This window comes from Pundamilia nyererei, unplaced genomic scaffold (assembly GCF_000239375.1).
Source record: "Pundamilia nyererei isolate P.nyererei 1_Seehausen unplaced genomic scaffold, PunNye1.0 scaffold00018, whole genome shotgun sequence".
Lineage (NCBI taxonomy): Eukaryota > Metazoa > Chordata > Actinopteri > Cichliformes > Cichlidae > Pundamilia > Pundamilia nyererei.
The window spans coordinates 2428194-2446068 of record NW_005187419.1 but is presented as its reverse complement, the minus strand read 5'-3'; the positions used below and the strand labels follow the sequence as shown (position 1 = coordinate 2446068).

The window sequence follows — 17875 nt, the reverse complement described above, 5'->3', positions numbered from 1 at the left end:
CATTTCTTTATATTTTGTGCACGAGGCAGACTTTCTTCTAATTTTTGTTGAAGTTTTCTTGAGCAACAGTTTTCCAGGATTTCTGATGGATTTCAAACTTTGGCTTTGGGCAATACCTTAAAAAAAAAAGTCATATGCTTAAAAAACTGACACCTCATCAGAAATGATCTCAGTGGAACAGTGACTGTCAAGAAGCCAAAATAAAGGAAGGGAAACTGGCAGAAAAGACTGAGGTATGCCAAATTACACAAGAACTGGACTGAAAATCAGTAACAACAGGTCTGAGTGATGAATTCAAATTTGAAGTTTTTCCCTCAAATTATTACCAATGTGCACAGAGGAGGTCAAGAGAGATAGAGTCATCTGTAAAACACAGTCGGAGGCTTAGTCAAGGTTTATTGCTGCATTTCAGCCAGTGGTGTTGGGGATCTTGTCAAAACTGATGGAATTACAATGGAAGAAAAATGCCATCAGACTTTGATCCATCATTTAATACCATCTGGAAAGAGCTTAATTGTTTAACAGAGATCCCAAACACACTGCCAATGTAGTAAAAGCCTACCTAAATAGAAAAAACACAGAGTAGGAAACTACCAGATATGCACCAGGCTCCTCATGCCTGGTGCATAACGGTTTCAAAGCTCCAAAGAAGAGCTTTGAATGTCCTTTGAGAACTATTTCTGAACACTACTTAAATAAATTATAAGAAAGTTCAGGATGTGCTGAAGAAAACCATGATCGTATAGAAAATATGTTTTTACACTCCATTTCTTTGCCTTTGCATGTTTAAATAAATTGCTCCTCTTTCCCATTTTACTAACACAAACTGAATAAATGAGGGGTGGCTCGAGACTTTTGCACGTTACTCTACATGGAGGGCAAAGTGGGTGAACCATGCAGCAAGAGCTTTGTGCTAAATGGTGATTATTTATCTCAGGTTCATGAGCGCAACTACATCCCAAACACTTGCCTTCCTGTTGTACATCTAAAAATGCCCCACACATCTTGCTTTCATGCTCCGCTGTTGTCCCCAGAGTCGCCACAGATCTTCAATGAGATTTTTTTCATTTGCTTTTGTGGTTTGGGTCCTTGCTAAATAAGATTAACTGCCTTTTTATAGGGTAAATCCCATGTTATAATATAAACTGAATGCTTACATTTTTTCAAGAGACCAGGTCGACCTCTACATTGTCTTCCTTTTTTTTTTTAAATCAAGCATCAAATACATTTGCAATATAAAAACATTATTTTAAAACCTTAAATTTAATTTATCAAACACCTTCACCATATTAATCAAACTTGGTTCCAAAATAAATTTATTAGAGTAGTAATGTAATCAAAATAGTTTTTACAATGCAATTATATTTGAGCTTATTAAAGTAGTTATTTTTAAAAAATGTATGATTCCAATCAAAAAGAACACATTAAATTATTTTAATTAAAAGCATCTTATTACCAATATCTTATTGGTGGATGACAAATAACAACATAAAAGCCCCATGTCAGCATTGTTATATCACACCTCACAGCTTTCATTAAATAACAGTAAATAAAAACTGTAGAGAAGTCATTGGCAAATATCAGCATTGAGACCAATGATTGATTAGTCTTTCATTCTGATCATCATGATGGGTAATTGTGTCCATTTAATAACCAACTAAGTTCAAATTAAAACAGAGCCCCCCGGTAAGATAAACCATGACAAGAAGCATGGGTTGAGTTAATGTAACTTGGATGAAATTTGATATCCTGCAGTAAGAGGGCCCTAAACACACAGGGTGCTTCTCACTCTGGGAGATTAGGGGGAGAGAAAAAGCTCACATAAGAAAGTGGAAAAAATCCAAATATATTCATGATTTTTCCCTGATAACAAAAGTAGCTTTCTATTTTGTTACCGTGCATATTTAAGATTTGTTCTCACCTCACAAACGTCATTTACTCATGGCTGTGCATGCACTAACAAGGCTGTGAATTTTAATCTTGTCAAAAAAACAGAAAAAAAGAAATCCCCACAATCAATCACCAGGGGGGCTCTGTGTTTTTGGTTTTTTTGCATAATACTGATAGGAATCTAGATGTTTGTCTGTAGATGGTTCATCATTTTTTGGGCATGTTTTCATGGGAGGTGGGACAGAGTTGGACGTGAAAGTGTTCTGCTCGAAGATAAAGACAGATGTCAGTCTATGACTTCTCCAGTGTCCCACTTAGTTTTGGGTTCCTGCCACCAATCAGCCAGGAGGGACTCCTCATAATCCCCCATACCCTCAAACTCAGTGTCAGGATGGTTTGAGCGAGAGGTGGTCATTTCTTCTGGACTTACAACTTCCTAAAATGTAAAAGAGAAAAACAAAACAAATTAACAGAAAACTCTTTAATGAGGCTACACTCACACTGTTGCGTTTGAAAACGCATTGTTTTCTCTCCGTTTTGGCCTCCCGTGCACACTTTCCCCGAAGGAAAACGCTCTCGAAAACGAATACATTTGAAGACGGTGCTTTCGCGTCACAGTGCGGACAGCGAAAACGGAGACTTTCGAAAACGATGACGCATTTTAGTCATGTGATGCAGTCATGTGACCAATTAAACTAAGGTAGCGGAGTTGTTTTGTTTGCTCTCAATTTTGACAGCCCTATTAAAGATTAATATCAGTTTGTACATGCTTCAGATAGCTTTTCTTCAAATTCTTTAATTCTCACTCGCTTTTGCAAAAAGCTCGGTGCTTTTCCTCGACATTTTGCTGCAACGTTTCAATGAGCTGGAAAGTAAATAAACGGCAGACAGAAATGAGGCAGGCTGAATCTTCTTGTGTTTCACGCATGTGCAGTAATGGAACTTAAGCGTTTTCGGCCCTTTCAATGTGGATGCACAACTCTGTGAAAACGACTGAAAACACTAGTGTGGACGCGGACTGTTTTCAGATGAAAAGGCCATTTTCAAATCTATCTGGGCTAGTGTGGACGTAGCCTTACTTACAGTACTATTCAGAGATTCACTGACACATTCTTCTTCTTATGTCTGTAAATCTGTCAACTTTTGCACCCTGTAATTCAGCCTGAACTTTCACAGTCCTCCTTTCCCCTTCTCAGGTCCAGGCAGTGTGAAGCTGGGAGGAGCCGGCCTGAGTTAAATGGATGTGGCACAGTCTCAGTGGCCAACACCTCCAAGCCACATACCACACACTGCGGCCGGAAGACAACCCCCTCCACCCCTTCTTCCGCAGCCTTCACCCCTGTTTCTCCCTTTCATCCTCTGATTTATTTTCCCTTGTGTTCTCTACATTTAGTTTGTTGGTTAATTCCCCCAAAGTAAAGGTCTACACTCCTAAAGAAGATATGAAGTTTGCATTTTGAAAAACAATAACAGTAAACCCCAGCTGGATCCTCCAAGTCAAAGACTTATTTTTATCCTCTGTAGTCCTGCAGAGAGTTTGGATTTTATCTGCTGAGGTTTTCAGGCGTCTGCGTCTGATACCTCAGCCACTGTTCCAGCACAAAGGGGACTGGTGGAATTTTGTTTTTGTTGTTAAAAGAAAAAAAAACATCTCAGAGATAATTATCTCTGCAAGCTTAGTCAGATATGATCATCGTAGCTGTATACCAGTAGCTGTATTATAACAAAGGATTTCTTTGTAGTTTAGATGAACATTTATAGTTACTGTTTTTGTAAGAAAATGTCAAATTGGTATAGAAGTCAGACTGTAAGCGTTCAGTGTTTTCCTAATGGACATTTAAAACAATACATATTTAGAGTCTCAAACTGGACTATCCCTAACTTGTAAATTAAGTGCATTGCCACTGTAGCAGCATATAAAAAGATTGGCATAGCCACTGTGACGTCACCCATTGGTTTGTAAAGTGTGGTTTTGAAGCGTCGCACTGATGTTTGGGCTTCTAGCCATCTTGGCTTCTTGAAACCAAAAGTCATGAGAGAGTGTTGGATCTGACCAGCAAACTGAAGTTACTGAGGAAATAAATAAATCTTTTCCCAGTCTTTGCCTAAAATAGGTTTTAAAGGCTTTCCCCCTCTATAAGCTATATTACTATGTATGAACAACATTTGGTAGCGTACATTCATCCAAGTCTTTACAATTCTAATGTAGAGGAATGTGCTGAAACTATTGTGAACCTCCACTGTGTCTGTGCTTGATTGAGACATTTCCTGTTGGAGCTGTTGATTGACTTGGTCCTTGTTCTGCATTTTCAGTGAGAATTATTTTTGCACCATGTCTCTCTCTTATAATATTTCAGAATGCAGTCTATCTATCAAAATGACCATCATTTTGTATTAGATAAGGTTTGAAACCAGCAATAAGTAACATAAACTCATTGGCAAAAGATTTTGTTATAGCTTGTCCTCTGCTAAATTGGTGCCACAGTTCGGTTTGTTTAATGCTGCTAATTAAATGCCATATTTTATAAAGATTAGTCCTTCAGATAAATTTTTTTTTCTTTCTTTAAAGGAATTAATGTAATTTCCGTTGACGCTTAAGCTCAAGCCCTCATGCTGTCTAAAAACAGTGCGCCATTAGTCAACATCAGCCTTTGAGCGTAGAAACATACCTCATCGTCTGTTTGCAGGTAGCTCAGAGCAAACTCCAGCATTTCTTTCTGTTTGGTCGTCTGGTTAAAGTACCTCAGTGCCTCCTGGAAAAGTTAAAGGGACATCAGCTTTTGTGTAAGCTCAAGTAACCAGTGGGAACAAACAAACAGTTTTACAACACAGAGCTGAACGACAAATTTGGCTAGCTGGTTTTTTGTTTACTGGCTTTTCTCCTCTAAGTTTAGAAGCCTTCATGTGTTTACAGCAGCACTACATGTATTTAAAACCGGGATGCAAAGAACTTTACAGGCTAGACCAGCTTCAGATGGGTCTAGCCTATAAACTGCACTGCAGCTGCTGCCAATTTTACCCCTGCAGAAAAGACAGGAAAACATATCTGCCCTACACAACTATACAAGTTTCTAATTACCACCCTGAAATTGTGTTAATGTTCACGCCGTGACCGCTTCATGCTACCATTTTCCGGCTTTGCAATATGCACCGCCTGCTGCTTCCAAACAATCCAGCCTGCATGAGCTGCAGCTAAACCACTCAAGTCCTGGAAGAGCTGATGAAAGAAGACTGGTACAGTTTTTGTTTTACTCACAGGCCGAGGTTCAAAATCATTATCGTTGAGGCCCCACTGCTCCCGGTAGAAGCGATAATACGCCACATTTTGTTGCATCACCTGGTCTTTGGGGTCGAACAGCATGTAACTTGCTGCACACGGAGCAGCGTTCTTTACATCATTTACTGGAAACATAAAGTAATACATGTTTTTTTTTAAAAACCCATTACATTACACAGATCTCTGCAAAACAAAGCCAAAGTCTTGGTAATAGTTCTTACATTTATAATAAGAAAACTGGAGGTAGTGATACATAGTAGCTACAAACTTCTCCACAAAGAAGCCTCCAACGCTGGGTGTCAGGTTCTCCTCGCATTTAAATTTACATTTCAGAGCATTTATATAGAGATCTGATGGAAGCAAGAAGGAGAAAATGTTATTTTGCCTCAAATAATCTGAATTTAGACTGCTCCTGAATGACTCTCCTCTTACCTGCCATGCTGGGATAGAAATCTTTGAACTCCACAATCTCATATGAGCTGTCACAGCCAGCTAAACAGAGGTTGTATACTTCAAAGTACTGTGTGATGGCTTGCTCCATGTTTCTAGCACTGTTGCTGAAGTCTCCGTTGTTGTAGAGCGTCACACTTTTCAAGAAAACACTCTGTGTAGTAAAGAGATTCATTTAAAAAACAAAAAAAACAAAAAAAAACCCATAGAACTCAAACATCAGACCTCTCATTGGTGCAATACGACAGTGCTTAGGGTACAAACTTCATATGGCTGCTCCTCGTGATCAATGAGATATTCCTCCACGTCAAACAGTGTCTTGTAGTAGTTCATGTTCTTTGTTAAGAGGACATCATCTGGGTTCTTCTTCAGGAAAGTGTGAGTTGCAGCCACTGCCTTCTCCAGGTTGTTAAGCTGAGGGAGAATTTAACACATGGCACTGGAGTTACAGGAAGATACTTTTTTTTTTACTTTTAAGGTAAACGTTTTTAAAAGAGGACATGTCAGAGCACATCATTTCTTGAGAAGTCAGTAAACAGCTGATAGATGCAGTGGTTGGAAACTAAGTGATAATATCAGATATCACACACCAGAGTCAGGTAAAAGATCTGGACAGATGTTCGTGGAAGTGGGTCGGTATACCCTGTTAATTTGAAGTATAATAAAAGGTAGCATTTTGGGGGAGGGTTAATCAACAATAAATAAATATGCAGAATAATCTCTGAGTGAAAGAGGGGGGCACAGCAGATATTCTGCTTTTAGGATTCAGAGTTAAAGGGTTTCTGATGATGTACGTTCAATTAATTTCCCCCACAGCATGGATGTTGTTAGTGTGGAGGCAATTTAATGACCAAGCATACTTTTACGCACACTTTTTACGCGAAAGATCTTGCCGACTAAGTAAACCCCCCCCCATCACTCTGACAGAAGAATAGGGGGATTGTTTTTAGGGGAACACTGGAAGAGACGTGGCACATGCTCAACTGCTGCTTGGCCAGCAGGAGGGCGCACAACAAAGTAGTAGCGAAATTACACTCCACAGCTAACCCACTAGAAACTTCCTCTCGGTAAGTAAAACGAGCCAGCCTGTCTAGAGAAGCCAACTGCAGACGCTTTTGTTGAATGAATGCTCCCGTTACGCGTAAGATATTCTTGTGATATGCCGTGCTTAAGTACTGCACCAACTTTGCATTACACTCCCAGAGTCCCAGTGAACTCACTTCCACACTTAGTCTCACCTGGAAGTATGCATACTGTATGTAACGATAAGGTATCCTTTTCTCGAAAGTTTCCAATAAATCTCTCCGTGGATATGTGAGCTTAAACACTGGAAAATCTGCCTTGCACTTCTTAAGGCAAGCAGCTCTCAGCAGGATGTGGCGCATGACGCGGAGGCTGGTATCCTCGAACAGGGTGTCGTTGTCCCGGCTGACGGAGCTGCAGTTGCTGCAGCAGAAAGCCTCGCTGTCCCGGAGGAGCCGGTGGAGCCGCAGGCTCAGCTCCAGGAACTTGATAGTTTCTGCCCAGTTTTGCGCTCCGTATTGCTCCATCGCGTAGTTGTACGCGGATTCCAGCGGCATGATGTCCTTCTGAGGGAAACTTTTAAAGCTGTACTTCTCATACTGAGCGTCCACCGGCGCAAAAATAACGAAGAAGAAGGCCAGGAACAAGCTTCTCGTGAGCATCTTTACCTTCACAGGCTCCCTCAGCCGTCTGTCAGTGCTTTGAATGGCTCAGGAGACCTCCTTCTTTACTTTAACAGGGATCGCTCATGTCAGTCGGCACGTAGTGGGATACCTGTAAAAAACACGGGACGAAAACGCGAACATCTAGTCAAGATTTTCAGAATAAAATGAGCGTTCGTCAAAATAAATAAATAAATATCGATCTCTTGTCTTCTGCTCATTCTGTACAGTATTTACTTCTAAAGGATGACATCGGTCATACATATTCGTTTAAGGTAAATAATATAGAACACAGTACGTGTGTGCATATTATTTTTATAGTTAGTCTCATTAAAAAAAAACAATTTAAACAACATGACAATTAATGTTTTTGTGCGTAAAGGCTACTGGAAGGCTGCATTTTTAGCATTTCTGGATTAACCTGCTTTTCTTAGTTTAAAAGTGTGGTTGTGAAATTAATATTAATTGTTATAAATATCATTAAGAAACATCCGGTTCGCTACAAGTTGGAGTATTTTTCGTTTATTTAAAATTCCAAAATATAACGGTTTTAAAAAATATAAGGTTTTAAATGCAGCTTGGCAGTAGGTAAAATGCAATCTTGGCAATTACCTTGAAAATAGAGCTCAGTACTTCCGGTATATTTCTTGTTAATTCTGGGGGGCTTGACACAGACGTCACAGAATGAGTTGGGAAGAAAAGGGTCAATGTTTTCCACATAAAACGCAGAAGATGCAAACAAACCAGATTTAATATTACTTTAATCCTATTTTTTAAATTTACATGAATATTTATTAGTGTGCATACTAAGTGTCTAAGAGTTGAAGATTCTTGATTTCTGCTGACATTTCCAGCAAATGGACAAGCTGAGACTAGTGAGGTTAAAAATCCATGCGCATAGTTGACACATGACTTGTGGGCATATTTGAACTCCGTGTCTGCAATATTTCAAAATCTTTGCAGTTACCATTAGAAACCCTTCGGGGTGTCTGGATGAGATGGTCATTAGGATGCAATAACTATTTAAACCGTAGAAGACTCCTTGCATGAGCCTGCCTCCCTGAAATGTGCCACCAGATGATACGGGATTACAAATTCAGGCTCGTTTCATTTGTGAGTTGAAATCATAGAGCCGGGCCTTTTGGGACAGGCATTACACGTTTGCAAGATTCCATTAGAAAGAGGGTGGGGGCCCCGGGGCCACTCCCCCTCCTGCTCCTCTCTGGAGTACAGGACCAGAAAGATACGACAAGCAAGCCTGAAGAAGATGGGAGAAGGCCGGAAGTGTGTTTAGTTTTCCATCCACATTAAAAATATAAAGTATTATTAATGAGAAATAAATTATGTATGTGTCTCAGATCGTGCGCTGTGCTGCATTCAGGGTTGGAACACACGGTGCCACTTAACAGCCAGACCGCATATCTGGAAGTTTCTACATTTGGCACACAATCTTATTTTTTCAGTTTTCACACACTTTCATAATGTTCTACCGTTCACATTATGCATCTGTAATGTTAATGACAAATAGGGTGACCTAGGGTCCCACTTTAAGCGGAGGTGTCCCTTTTCCTGGCTAACACTTATCTCTCAAAGCAGATGTGGTAATTTATCCATACTTCCCTATTGATACCCGAAGATGATAACCAGACATGAGTGTAAGAAGTATATAGGAAGGCTGCATTCAGATAAAATCAAGTATATTTGTACTTTACATGCTAAATATTTCAAATCTGTATAGTTTATGTACAATAATATTATTATTATCATAATTATTATTATTTATGTCACACAAAGTAAGTTAGACTTACGGGGGGGAAAAAGTTGAAATAAGCATTATCAACTTTTATATTGAATATTAAAGTGTCTTTTTTTTCTCTCTGTTTGGAGGACTATTATTTTGAAATCCCTTACCGGAAGTCATCTATGTCATTTAAACGAGCTTCACGGCCAGACCAGCGTCAACTTTTTGCTGCTGTATCGGTTCCACATCTTGAACCACATCACCGGCGGGCAGACGGGCTTTCTCTCTACTGAGCAGCTTTTCAAATGGATTTATTGGCATGTTTTCAGCTTTTACTTCTGTCGCACTTATTGACTGTGAACTGTAGCCCCGGTCCGTTACTCGACGTTGTCGTGGATCGTTATGACATTCCGAAAGTTTGTCCTCGAGAAGTGGAAATAGAAGATTTTGTTCGTTATCATTTCAACGGTACCTTCTTTGAAGACGGGAAAAAGTTTGACTCCAGGTGAAGTTACAGCGAAATGTCAGTTAGTTTAGCTTCAGAATGAGCTAACTAGCGCTAATTGTTAGTATAGAAAAGGACTACAGTTCCCACGAACTGCTTGTAACGTTAGCTTTCAATGAAATTATGGTTACTGTGTGATTAAAAATGGTTCACTGTGCAGTGAGGGCAATGCTTACACAGTAAAAAAGTTATTACAGTAAGCACAGAAGTAAAGAAAGCTAACACGCATTTTATTTGTTCTTTTAATGGATTTTTCTTCACATATGTTTACTGCAGCAGTGATGACTGCAAACGTGTCATCTCAGCTTCAGCAGAGGTGAAGCTGAGAAAATCACAGCAATTATTTGCTGTGATTTAGTATCTACACGGGTTAGTTTCGGGCAGTTAGTAGATGGCATACCTCCCTTGCATTCAATTCCCTTGAAAAATAAAATAAAATAAATTAATTAAAAAAATCACAACCCATTTTTATTTTGTTCACGCTGTTTTTCACTCTCATCCTCATCTCCATCACCGCCTCTGCAGCTATGATCGAGGCAAAGCTTTCATCAGCCAGGTCGGCCTGGGCAGACTCATCGCAGGGATGGACCGGGGTCTGCTGGGCATGTGTGTCAACGAGCGCAGGAGGGTCACAGTCCCTCCACATCTGGCCTATGGAAGCATAGGAACAGGTGCAGAGGAGCACAGCAGTGACGGCACTTTACTGGTGGCATTATGTGGGCTGACTTGTGACACTCTGATCTCTATCTCTGTTCAGGTGGTATAATCCCTCCTGATGCTGTGCTGGTTTACGATGTCCTTCTGCTGGATATCTGGAACGAAAAGGACAAGGTTGAGATCCGCACTCTCAACAAACCTGCGAGCTGCAGGCGAACAACTGCAGCATCAGATTTTGTCCGTTACCACTACAACGGCACTCTGCTCTCTGGTGAACTCTTTGACTCCAGGTGAGAGGGCAAAAGTTTCATTAGAAGCTGAAAAGCATCTCTTTGTTTGTTTCTTTGATTATCAGGAACTTTGAACTGTCAACTCTTTATTTAGTTACTCGAGGAATGCCACCTATGACACCTACCTGGGCCAGGGTGACCTCATTAAAGGCATGGACGAGGGTCTTCTGGGCATGTGTATTGGGGAAAGACGCCTCATTATCGTCCCACCCTTCCTGGCATACGGAGAGAATGGCTACGGTAATAACTACTATTAAGATGTCTTTGGCTAGTGTGGCATTTCTTTTAATTCACCTGTTGACAACCTCAAAATGTAACCTCTTATTAATAATCATTGTGACCTGTTTAGTTTCTTTTAAAGGGTTAAGTTTAAAACTTCATATGTTTTCTGCATGTTTATCTGCATATCACATTCAAATATCAGTATTTTTATATATATTTCTGATTTTGCGTGTAGGATTTGGTGTGCTAACGTTCAGAGAAATTGTCAGAGGACATTTATGAGTGTCTTTATGATGACTGATTGATTGATGATTGTTTACTAGTATATTCACAAGCTGTACAGCTTTTCCTCCTGTTAGAGACTTCCCCTATGGCCATTCATACTACACCAGTAATTATGTAATAGATAAACAATGAACTTACAGGAAAAGTAACTGTTTTTTCACCATCTACTAAATTTCTGGGTTGTTTGTTTTGTTTTGTTTTTTTACAATGGGTTCATTGTTCACATTTTCAAAAAAAAAACATGCTTTTGTTAGAAAATGTGAACATTGCAACTAAGCAACTCATTTTGCACATTTATTTCTTACAATTTAAAGCCCATAAATGTTTAGTTAAACTTATTTTCAGTGACTGAAAGGCGAGTATCAGTAGTCTGGCCCACTTAAGATCAATATTTTCTATATGTGACCCACGATGTGAAATCAGTTTGACATTCCTGCTCTAGTACAAGGAAAATAAAGCATCAGAAAGATTGAAAGTTGATCCTAAAACTTTGGGCGTACTTTAAAAAATGGAGACCAGGATGTGTGTAGGGGCAAAATTTTGTTACAGTAAAATCCATTACTTTGACTTTTACTGGATGGCCTTCCTTGCTGTCTTATTTGGTGTTTGCGCTGGGCAAAGCTTCAATATGGATACTTTCAAATTCAATTGGCTGTCTTGCTGGTAACCAGTGTTGGCCACAGATATGCGTCCTCTCATTTTCGATGTGGAGTGTAAATGCTTGTGGGTTTGGATTTCCTAAGCGCTGAGTGCAGTAACAGAGGCTAAGCTAGCTGCAGGATGGTTATTCAATCTCTTTTACTGTCTTGTACTGTCTAAATTGCACTGTCTTATTTTATATTTATTTTCAAAAATTGTGAGTGAGGATGTTTTAGAGTTGTCTTAATAATCATTTAACAAACCTCAGTTGAATCGGAGTAGATAAAAAAGGATTTAGGTGGTCACTTGTTCAATGAGTTTAATTTTTTTTTAATAACTTTCTTTCATGAACATGCTTCTTTCCTCCCAACAGGAACCATGATTCCTCCTCAGGCCACGCTGGTATTCGAGGTGCTGATAGTTGATGTCTTTAACCCCAAGGATGATGTAATTGTGGAGGCAAAGGAAGTGCCTAAAGGCTGCACGCGCACAACAGTGACTGGAGATTACATCCGCTACCACTACAATGGCACATTTCAGGATGGCACACTCTTTGACTCGAGGTACACTTGAGAGTTTTTTTTGTTTGTTTGTTTGTTTGTTTTTATTTTTAGAAAGTAAATAAGCTATCATCCAAATAAGCTTCTTTCAAGCTCTCTCTCACTCTCCTTTGACAGCTATCAGCGAAATAGCACCTACAACACTTACATCGGTATGGGATACGTGATCCAAGGGATGGACAAAGCCCTGCAGGGGCTGTGCATAGGAGAGAAAAGGAGGGTCGTAATTCCTCCTCACTTAGCGTATGGTGAAAAAGGAGTCGGTGAGTTTGATGTCTGCAAATAGGAGGTTTTAAAGTGTTGTCTGAGTGAGCGCATCAGAGGTGGGAAGTAGTGATATACAAATACTTAGTGTACTTAACTAGAATTTTTAGGTATCTGTACTTTAATTATTTTTCAGAAAACTTTTTACTTTTACTCCCAACATTTTCACACAAATATGTGTACTTTCTGCTCCTTACATTTTCAAAGTAGACTCGTTACTTTAGGTTTAAGGAATTTGAGTGGAGTTATTCCATGTCCCTGTGTGCCTTCAAACATCAAAGTGATTTGAGCCTAAAAAGTTACATATGTAAGGCAATAGTGTATCTAATGGTATATCAGTCACCAGGGGGTATCGCATACAACAAGTTGAGGTAAAACCATGTAATTTATTAATAATCTATAGCATCACTGTCAGGTTAAAGTAGGCCAGTGTTTTTGGCACATCACCGGAACGAGTGTAGATGTTCTGTAGTCATGGTACTTCAGCATCTAGCTAGCTCTACAGAAAAAGGGCAACTGAATACCATCTAGTATAAAGACAGTGTAAAAAGTATACTGTCAGTGTAAGGGATGGAAATCAGCGAAGTTAGCTTGTGAAATGTTGGGTTACAGCTTGTTGAATTCAGTTGTGTAAATCAAACAAAGAGCAGCAGCAGTAGAAGTCAGCTGATCACAGTCTGTACACAAAGAAAATCTGCTGGAGCCCAAAATAGAAATTATTGTGATTCTTTTCCCCACGTTGAACCACTACAATCAATCTTAGCATTCCCACATCTGCTGAATCCCATGTTAATCCTGACTGTGCTCATTTCCCTGTTAAGCTGTGGAGGCAAAGTCATCGTCTACAATGTATGCAACAAAAAAATAGTGCTTTTCTTCTTAAATGCTCGTGTTCTGCATAACTGATTCAAGCTGGGTACAATTTTTAGAATTACAGTTCAGACTGAAATAAAGTTTGTATTCTCATTTACTAATTGTTTTATTATATTACTATAGCACGAGGTTCAGTTAGTTTTGCACAACAATAGCTCATAGAAACATCCTCAAAAGAGTTACTTTTTACTTGTTTAGTTTGAATACATTTCAGGTCCTGTACTATTTCAATTTTACTTGAGTAAAGAAGTTGAATCAGTACTTCAACTTTTATCAAAGTATTTTTTAACGCAAGCGTCTGTACTTCTATGTGTATAAATGTCATGTTTCTTGTTTTGTTTTTTCATTTGATCTTGTAGGAGACTTCATTCCTGGATCTGCTGTGCTCGTCTTTGACATTCACGTCATTGATTTCCACAACCCAAAAGATCCAGTCAATATCAAAGTTACCCATAAGCCTCAGGAGTGTAACATGAGAAGTGAAGCTGACGATTTGATTCAGTACCGCTACAATTGCTCCTTGATGGACGGCACCCTGCTGTACACCTCGTGAGCGCCCTCTGCTGTTCACTCTGCTACACTGCACCCTCCACCTCATGCATGTAATCATTGCTGGCTCCTTGTCTGACAGATTTCCGTGGGCCTCGAATTCGTACCATCTTTGTCTTTATGACAAAAGCATGTATGCTTGCATGGCTCCAGGTTTTTTTTTCTTTCCTAAATGTTCTCTGTTAAAAATAGTTATGAATCACTTTGCAGGGACCAGTATGATTCACTTTCTATCACTACTCTGGGAGCAAATAATGTGATCCTGGGTCTGGAGGAAGGTTTAAGAGGCATGTGTGTAGGCGAGAGGAGAGAAGTGGTCATCCCTCCCCACTTTGGCCATGGTGAAAATGAAGGTCAGTCATCAAGAAACTCAGATACAGTATTTATTTATTTTTTGTTCTTTTTCATGTAATTTTCCTCTTCTTTAATGGCATCTCCAGCCGGAGGAGTTCCAAGGAGTGCAGTGCTCTTCTTTGAGTTGGAGTTGGTGGAGCTTCAGAAGGGTGTACCTGAAGGCTACATGTTTGTGTGGGTCGGGGATGGCCCTGATCCCCTCTTTCCTGCTATGGACCTTGATGGAGACAAACAGGTCCCCCTTGAGGAGGTAAAAAGAGAAGCTAAAATGACTTTTTTTCCTTCTAATTTTTTTTTTTAAATAAAGGAACATTGCTGCACACAGTAAAAATGTTTTATAACTTAGACACTCCTCCAATATTCTCCAGTTTTCAGTCTTCATCAGGCTCCAGGTTCAAGGAGGCAAAGGTCGTCTTCGGCCGGGGATTGATGCCGACAGCATTATTAAGGACATGTTTGATAATCAAGACCGTAATAAAGATGGCAAGATCGTAGAAGATGAACTGACGGTTACAGAGGATGACGTGTCCAAACAAGCAAGAGATGAGCTATAAAGAGGACATCTACGTGTTTCACTGGTTATTAAGTACAGGCGTGCAATGGCTGAGGTAACACTGTTGTTTTAGTGTGTTGTGGAACAGCTCTGAATTTTTCAGGACTCATTTCTCATCTACTGGGCCTTTTCACTTCAGACAACTCGCCCTGTAGTTGGAAAAATTGTATTTTCCATACAAAACGTCTGTTTACCAAAACTCTGAACCCAAAACAGCTTTATGAGATTCAGCCATCATTAATAACTTTTACACCAGCGTTTTTATAACTGTGATATGTCAAAAACATGGTCAGTATGTTGTGGCCAGAAGCGCTTTTAAAATGCTGATGGAAGAAAAAAGATCCGTAAGGAAGGCACATGCCGTTTACCAAGAATCTGGGCAGGGCCCAACTTCCAGAATAGTCCAGCTGTTACAAAAGTCATGTGATTTGCTGTTGATTTAGCAATTTAGATTTACCTTTGGTCCTTCATCTTAATATAAAAATGATTACAAAAAACACTAGTTGTACAGTATTGTTTGTGGCTGTGTACCAATGTACAATAAAATATTTTATAACAAAAAACCTTTGTGTGTTGTCAATGAGCTAAACTCAATTGGTCTGGCCTTGCACAACAGCCCCGGTGTCTCAGGCAAATGCACTGCCCACCTCTGTGTTTGTGTAGTTTTATTTCTGGCATAGCTGAAAATAAATAGGTAATTATTTTGGACAACAGGACAAATCATAAACTGTTATGCCACACCGTCAGCGGACGATTAGACCAACAAAGAAAATACTTTTTGAACATGCACAAGAGAATTGAAGAAGAGTGCAGGGTGGAGTGGCTGGAGATTGAGGTTGACGGTGATTTGTGACAGGAGGGCAGCAGCGAGAGTGTAGTGATGCCTGCCATCATGTACGGCTTGGAGACCCAGATGCCAAGTTATAAAACAGAGACATGTTAGAGAGGCAACGTTGAGATCCTCTGGACATATGGAGGAGGAGGATAGTGAATACATTTGACAAATGATGATGTCAGTCAGAAAACGTACAACTGCATTTGGGACGTCCAAGCTTTCATCCTTTATCAACACAATGTCATATGAGTCAACCCACTGTAAACCATTATTATGGCAACCAGCTCTTCTTAACACTTACTTTGAGTTAAGGGATGAGAGAGGTGAACAAGAGAGTGTAGGCAGGATGGAGTTGGTGGAGAAAAGTGTCAGGCGTGATTTGTGACAGGTCATCATCGGAGTGAATGGATTAAACATAGTATTGAGACCTGCTATGATGTTATGTTTGGTAAGAGAAGTTTGGAGATGAAGTTAGAGAAGCAAAGTTGAGATGACGACCACTGTAATGACTCAAGGCAGAAGTCGAAGAAAGAAGCAGCAACTTAATTTTTTTTTCTTTTATTCCAGACTCAGATAGACAGAAAGCATCAGACCGTTCAGTGATTTAAAAACACTGAACCTAAAGTTTAAAATTTGTAGCAAAAAATAACTACTTTATTAACTTTTTATTGTATTTCTTGCTAATATTCTCATAATTTCAATGTAATAGTTATTACAAATTACTGACTCTAAATATAGAAATATGTTTTCTATCTTTTCTTTCCCTGTTCCTAAATGTATTTACCGACAGGCCACCACAAGATGGCACTGCAGTGCTAAAAAACAGTGTCTGTTTTCAGATTACAATTCACTGAAAAGGTGCTTTTTTTGTAAGAGAATGGAAGTCGTTTTCAGAGCAAATACTAGGTCAAGTACCGCCATTTATGTCAAAGTTTGAACAGTAGACACACACATGCAGCTTTTAGGCTACAGCTATCAGCTGAGGTAGGTCCAATTACTCAGTGAGAAAGCGAATAACTGCATTTGGAACATCCAAGCTTTCATCCTTTATCAACACAATGTCATATGAGTCCAGGTATGATTGTTTCCTCTCCTCCACCTGTGGAAATTAAAAATAGATAAGTATCAATTCGCTTTAGTGAACATAACTGCGTGCATGCTTTTTGCTTACCTTGTCATTAAGGAAGCCGATCTTGAGGATGTTCTCCATGTCCTGCACTCCATCAGCCATGTTCAGATCCCCTAGAGAGTCTCCTAGTAGTAGCACATTTGTCTGTGTGCGCAGCTCCTGGAAATGTCCGGTGTTGAGCAGCGCACCTTCCCTTTTATTGTAGATGTGAATCAGTTCTCCTTTGAAAGCCTTCAGCACCCCCTGTGCAAACAGATCAAGTCAAATTATTATTTAAATGCCTGAGTGGAGGTCAGGTTATAGTATGTGGTGTGGCTACTCACAGACTCATCAAAGTCCATGTAGTTGGAGATGACCTTGACATTAGGGTGGAAGACCTCAGTCTGGCGTATCACCTCTTCCAGGATGTCTCCTATTCCAGCAGAGAAGATGAGCAGGGGGATGCTGTGCTCATGCAGGTGGTCAAAGAAATCCTTGTAGCCGTCCCTGTTAAAAGACATGAAAAAGAATCCACATTAGCTGCATTACAAAAATGTTTTCAACATTCAAGAACTAAACAGATCTTCGGGGATGCTCATACCTCAGCTTGGCGTCAGAGTCCCTCACCGCCTTGGCTAACCCATCTTTCTTAATTTTCTGATTCACCAGCAGCTCGTGAGCCTTTGTCCACCTGAGATACAGTCGAGTTATTAAATACCCTTCCAACACTGTTAAACACAAGTCATAGCTCTGTGTACACACTCACCACTCCACCATAAGAGGCAGCTTCTCCTCTACTGACAGCGTAGTGTCGATCTCTATGGGGTAGTATTTGTCGAGCAGCCCCTGCAGCTGTAGAGGACATGACAGTGTTATAAAAACTGATCAGCAAATATCACAATTCTAGAGTTGGCAAGTCTCACCACCACTCAGCAGCCATCTGGGCAATGCTTCTGGATAGTTATTTGGGGTGTTATTTTAAACCCCCTGCATGAATGAACAGGGAGCAAGCCTTCAGTTTCTATTTAATTATCACTACATACTTCACTTTTATTATTCATGTGCAAAGTTCTTTTTTGTCCCTGGCTCAGTCCGGAGTGTTGACCAGCTTACTCATGAAACACTAAACAAATGTTGT

General features: G+C 39.8%; 3 protein-coding genes across 3 annotated transcripts in view; 1 reads left to right on the top strand and 2 right to left on the bottom strand.

The window, feature by feature from the left end:
* Window positions 1-1421: 1421 nt before the first annotated feature.
* Window positions 1422-9263, bottom strand: p3h4 (prolyl 3-hydroxylase family member 4 (inactive)). The gene is made up of 8 exons (XM_005726101.1): window positions 9214-9263; window positions 6856-7414; window positions 5882-6031; window positions 5600-5771; window positions 5389-5517; window positions 5147-5292; window positions 4560-4643; window positions 1422-2326 (listed from the first exon to the last, which is right to left on the bottom strand). Exons 2-8 carry the CDS (start codon window positions 7300-7302, stop codon window positions 2177-2179), a joined length of 1278 nt encoding a protein of 425 aa, XP_005726158.1. The 5' UTR covers window positions 7303-7414; window positions 9214-9263; the 3' UTR covers window positions 1422-2176.
* Window positions 9264-9335: 72 nt separating this feature from the next.
* Window positions 9336-15350, top strand: fkbp10a (FKBP prolyl isomerase 10a). The gene is made up of 10 exons (XM_013909025.1): window positions 9336-9548; window positions 10074-10219; window positions 10306-10495; window positions 10590-10735; window positions 12015-12204; window positions 12319-12464; window positions 13698-13887; window positions 14098-14240; window positions 14328-14491; window positions 14610-15350. The coding sequence occupies exons 1-10, from the start codon at window positions 9349-9351 to the stop codon at window positions 14793-14795; spliced, it is 1701 nt and encodes a 566-aa protein (XP_013764479.1). The 5' UTR covers window positions 9336-9348; the 3' UTR covers window positions 14796-15350.
* Window positions 15351-16186: 836 nt separating this feature from the next.
* Window positions 16187-17875, bottom strand: part of LOC102213899 (cytosolic 5'-nucleotidase 3) — a 6356-nt gene continuing 4667 nt past the window's right edge. The window contains exons 5-9 of the mRNA XM_005726100.1: window positions 17504-17589; window positions 17339-17428; window positions 17082-17244; window positions 16801-17001; window positions 16187-16728 (exon numbers count right to left, since the gene is read on the bottom strand). Coding sequence (XP_005726157.1) covers window positions 16624-16728; window positions 16801-17001; window positions 17082-17244; window positions 17339-17428; window positions 17504-17589 — 645 coding nt within the window. The 3' untranslated portion in view covers window positions 16187-16623. The remainder of the gene's footprint in view (window positions 16729-16800; window positions 17002-17081; window positions 17245-17338; window positions 17429-17503; window positions 17590-17875) is intronic.

What these genes read in the sequence shown, in the direction of transcription:
- fkbp10a (XM_013909025.1), top strand. Translation starts at nt 9,349, where the DNA reads ATGGATTTATTGGCATGTTTTCAGCTTTTACTTCTGTCGCACTTATTG. An exon ending in GTATGGTGAAAAAGGAGTCG is followed by an intron (nt 12,465 to 13,697) that starts GTGAGTTTGATG and finishes TTGATCTTGTAG; the next exon opens with GAGACTTCATTCCTGGATCT. An exon ending in AACAGGTCCCCCTTGAGGAG is followed by an intron (nt 14,492 to 14,609) that starts GTAAAAAGAGAA and finishes AATATTCTCCAG; the next exon opens with TTTTCAGTCTTCATCAGGCT.
- p3h4 (XM_005726101.1), bottom strand. Translation starts at nt 7,302, where the DNA reads ATGCTCACGAGAAGCTTGTTCCTGGCCTTCTTCTTCGTTATTTTTGCG. An exon ending in TACAGTATGCATACTTCCAG is followed by an intron (nt 6,032 to 6,855) that starts GTGAGACTAAGT and finishes ATTCTCCCTCAG; the next exon opens with CTTAACAACCTGGAGAAGGC. An exon ending in ACCTGCAAACAGACGATGAG is followed by an intron (nt 2,327 to 4,559) that starts GTATGTTTCTAC and finishes TTTACATTTTAG; the next exon opens with GAAGTTGTAAGTCCAGAAGA.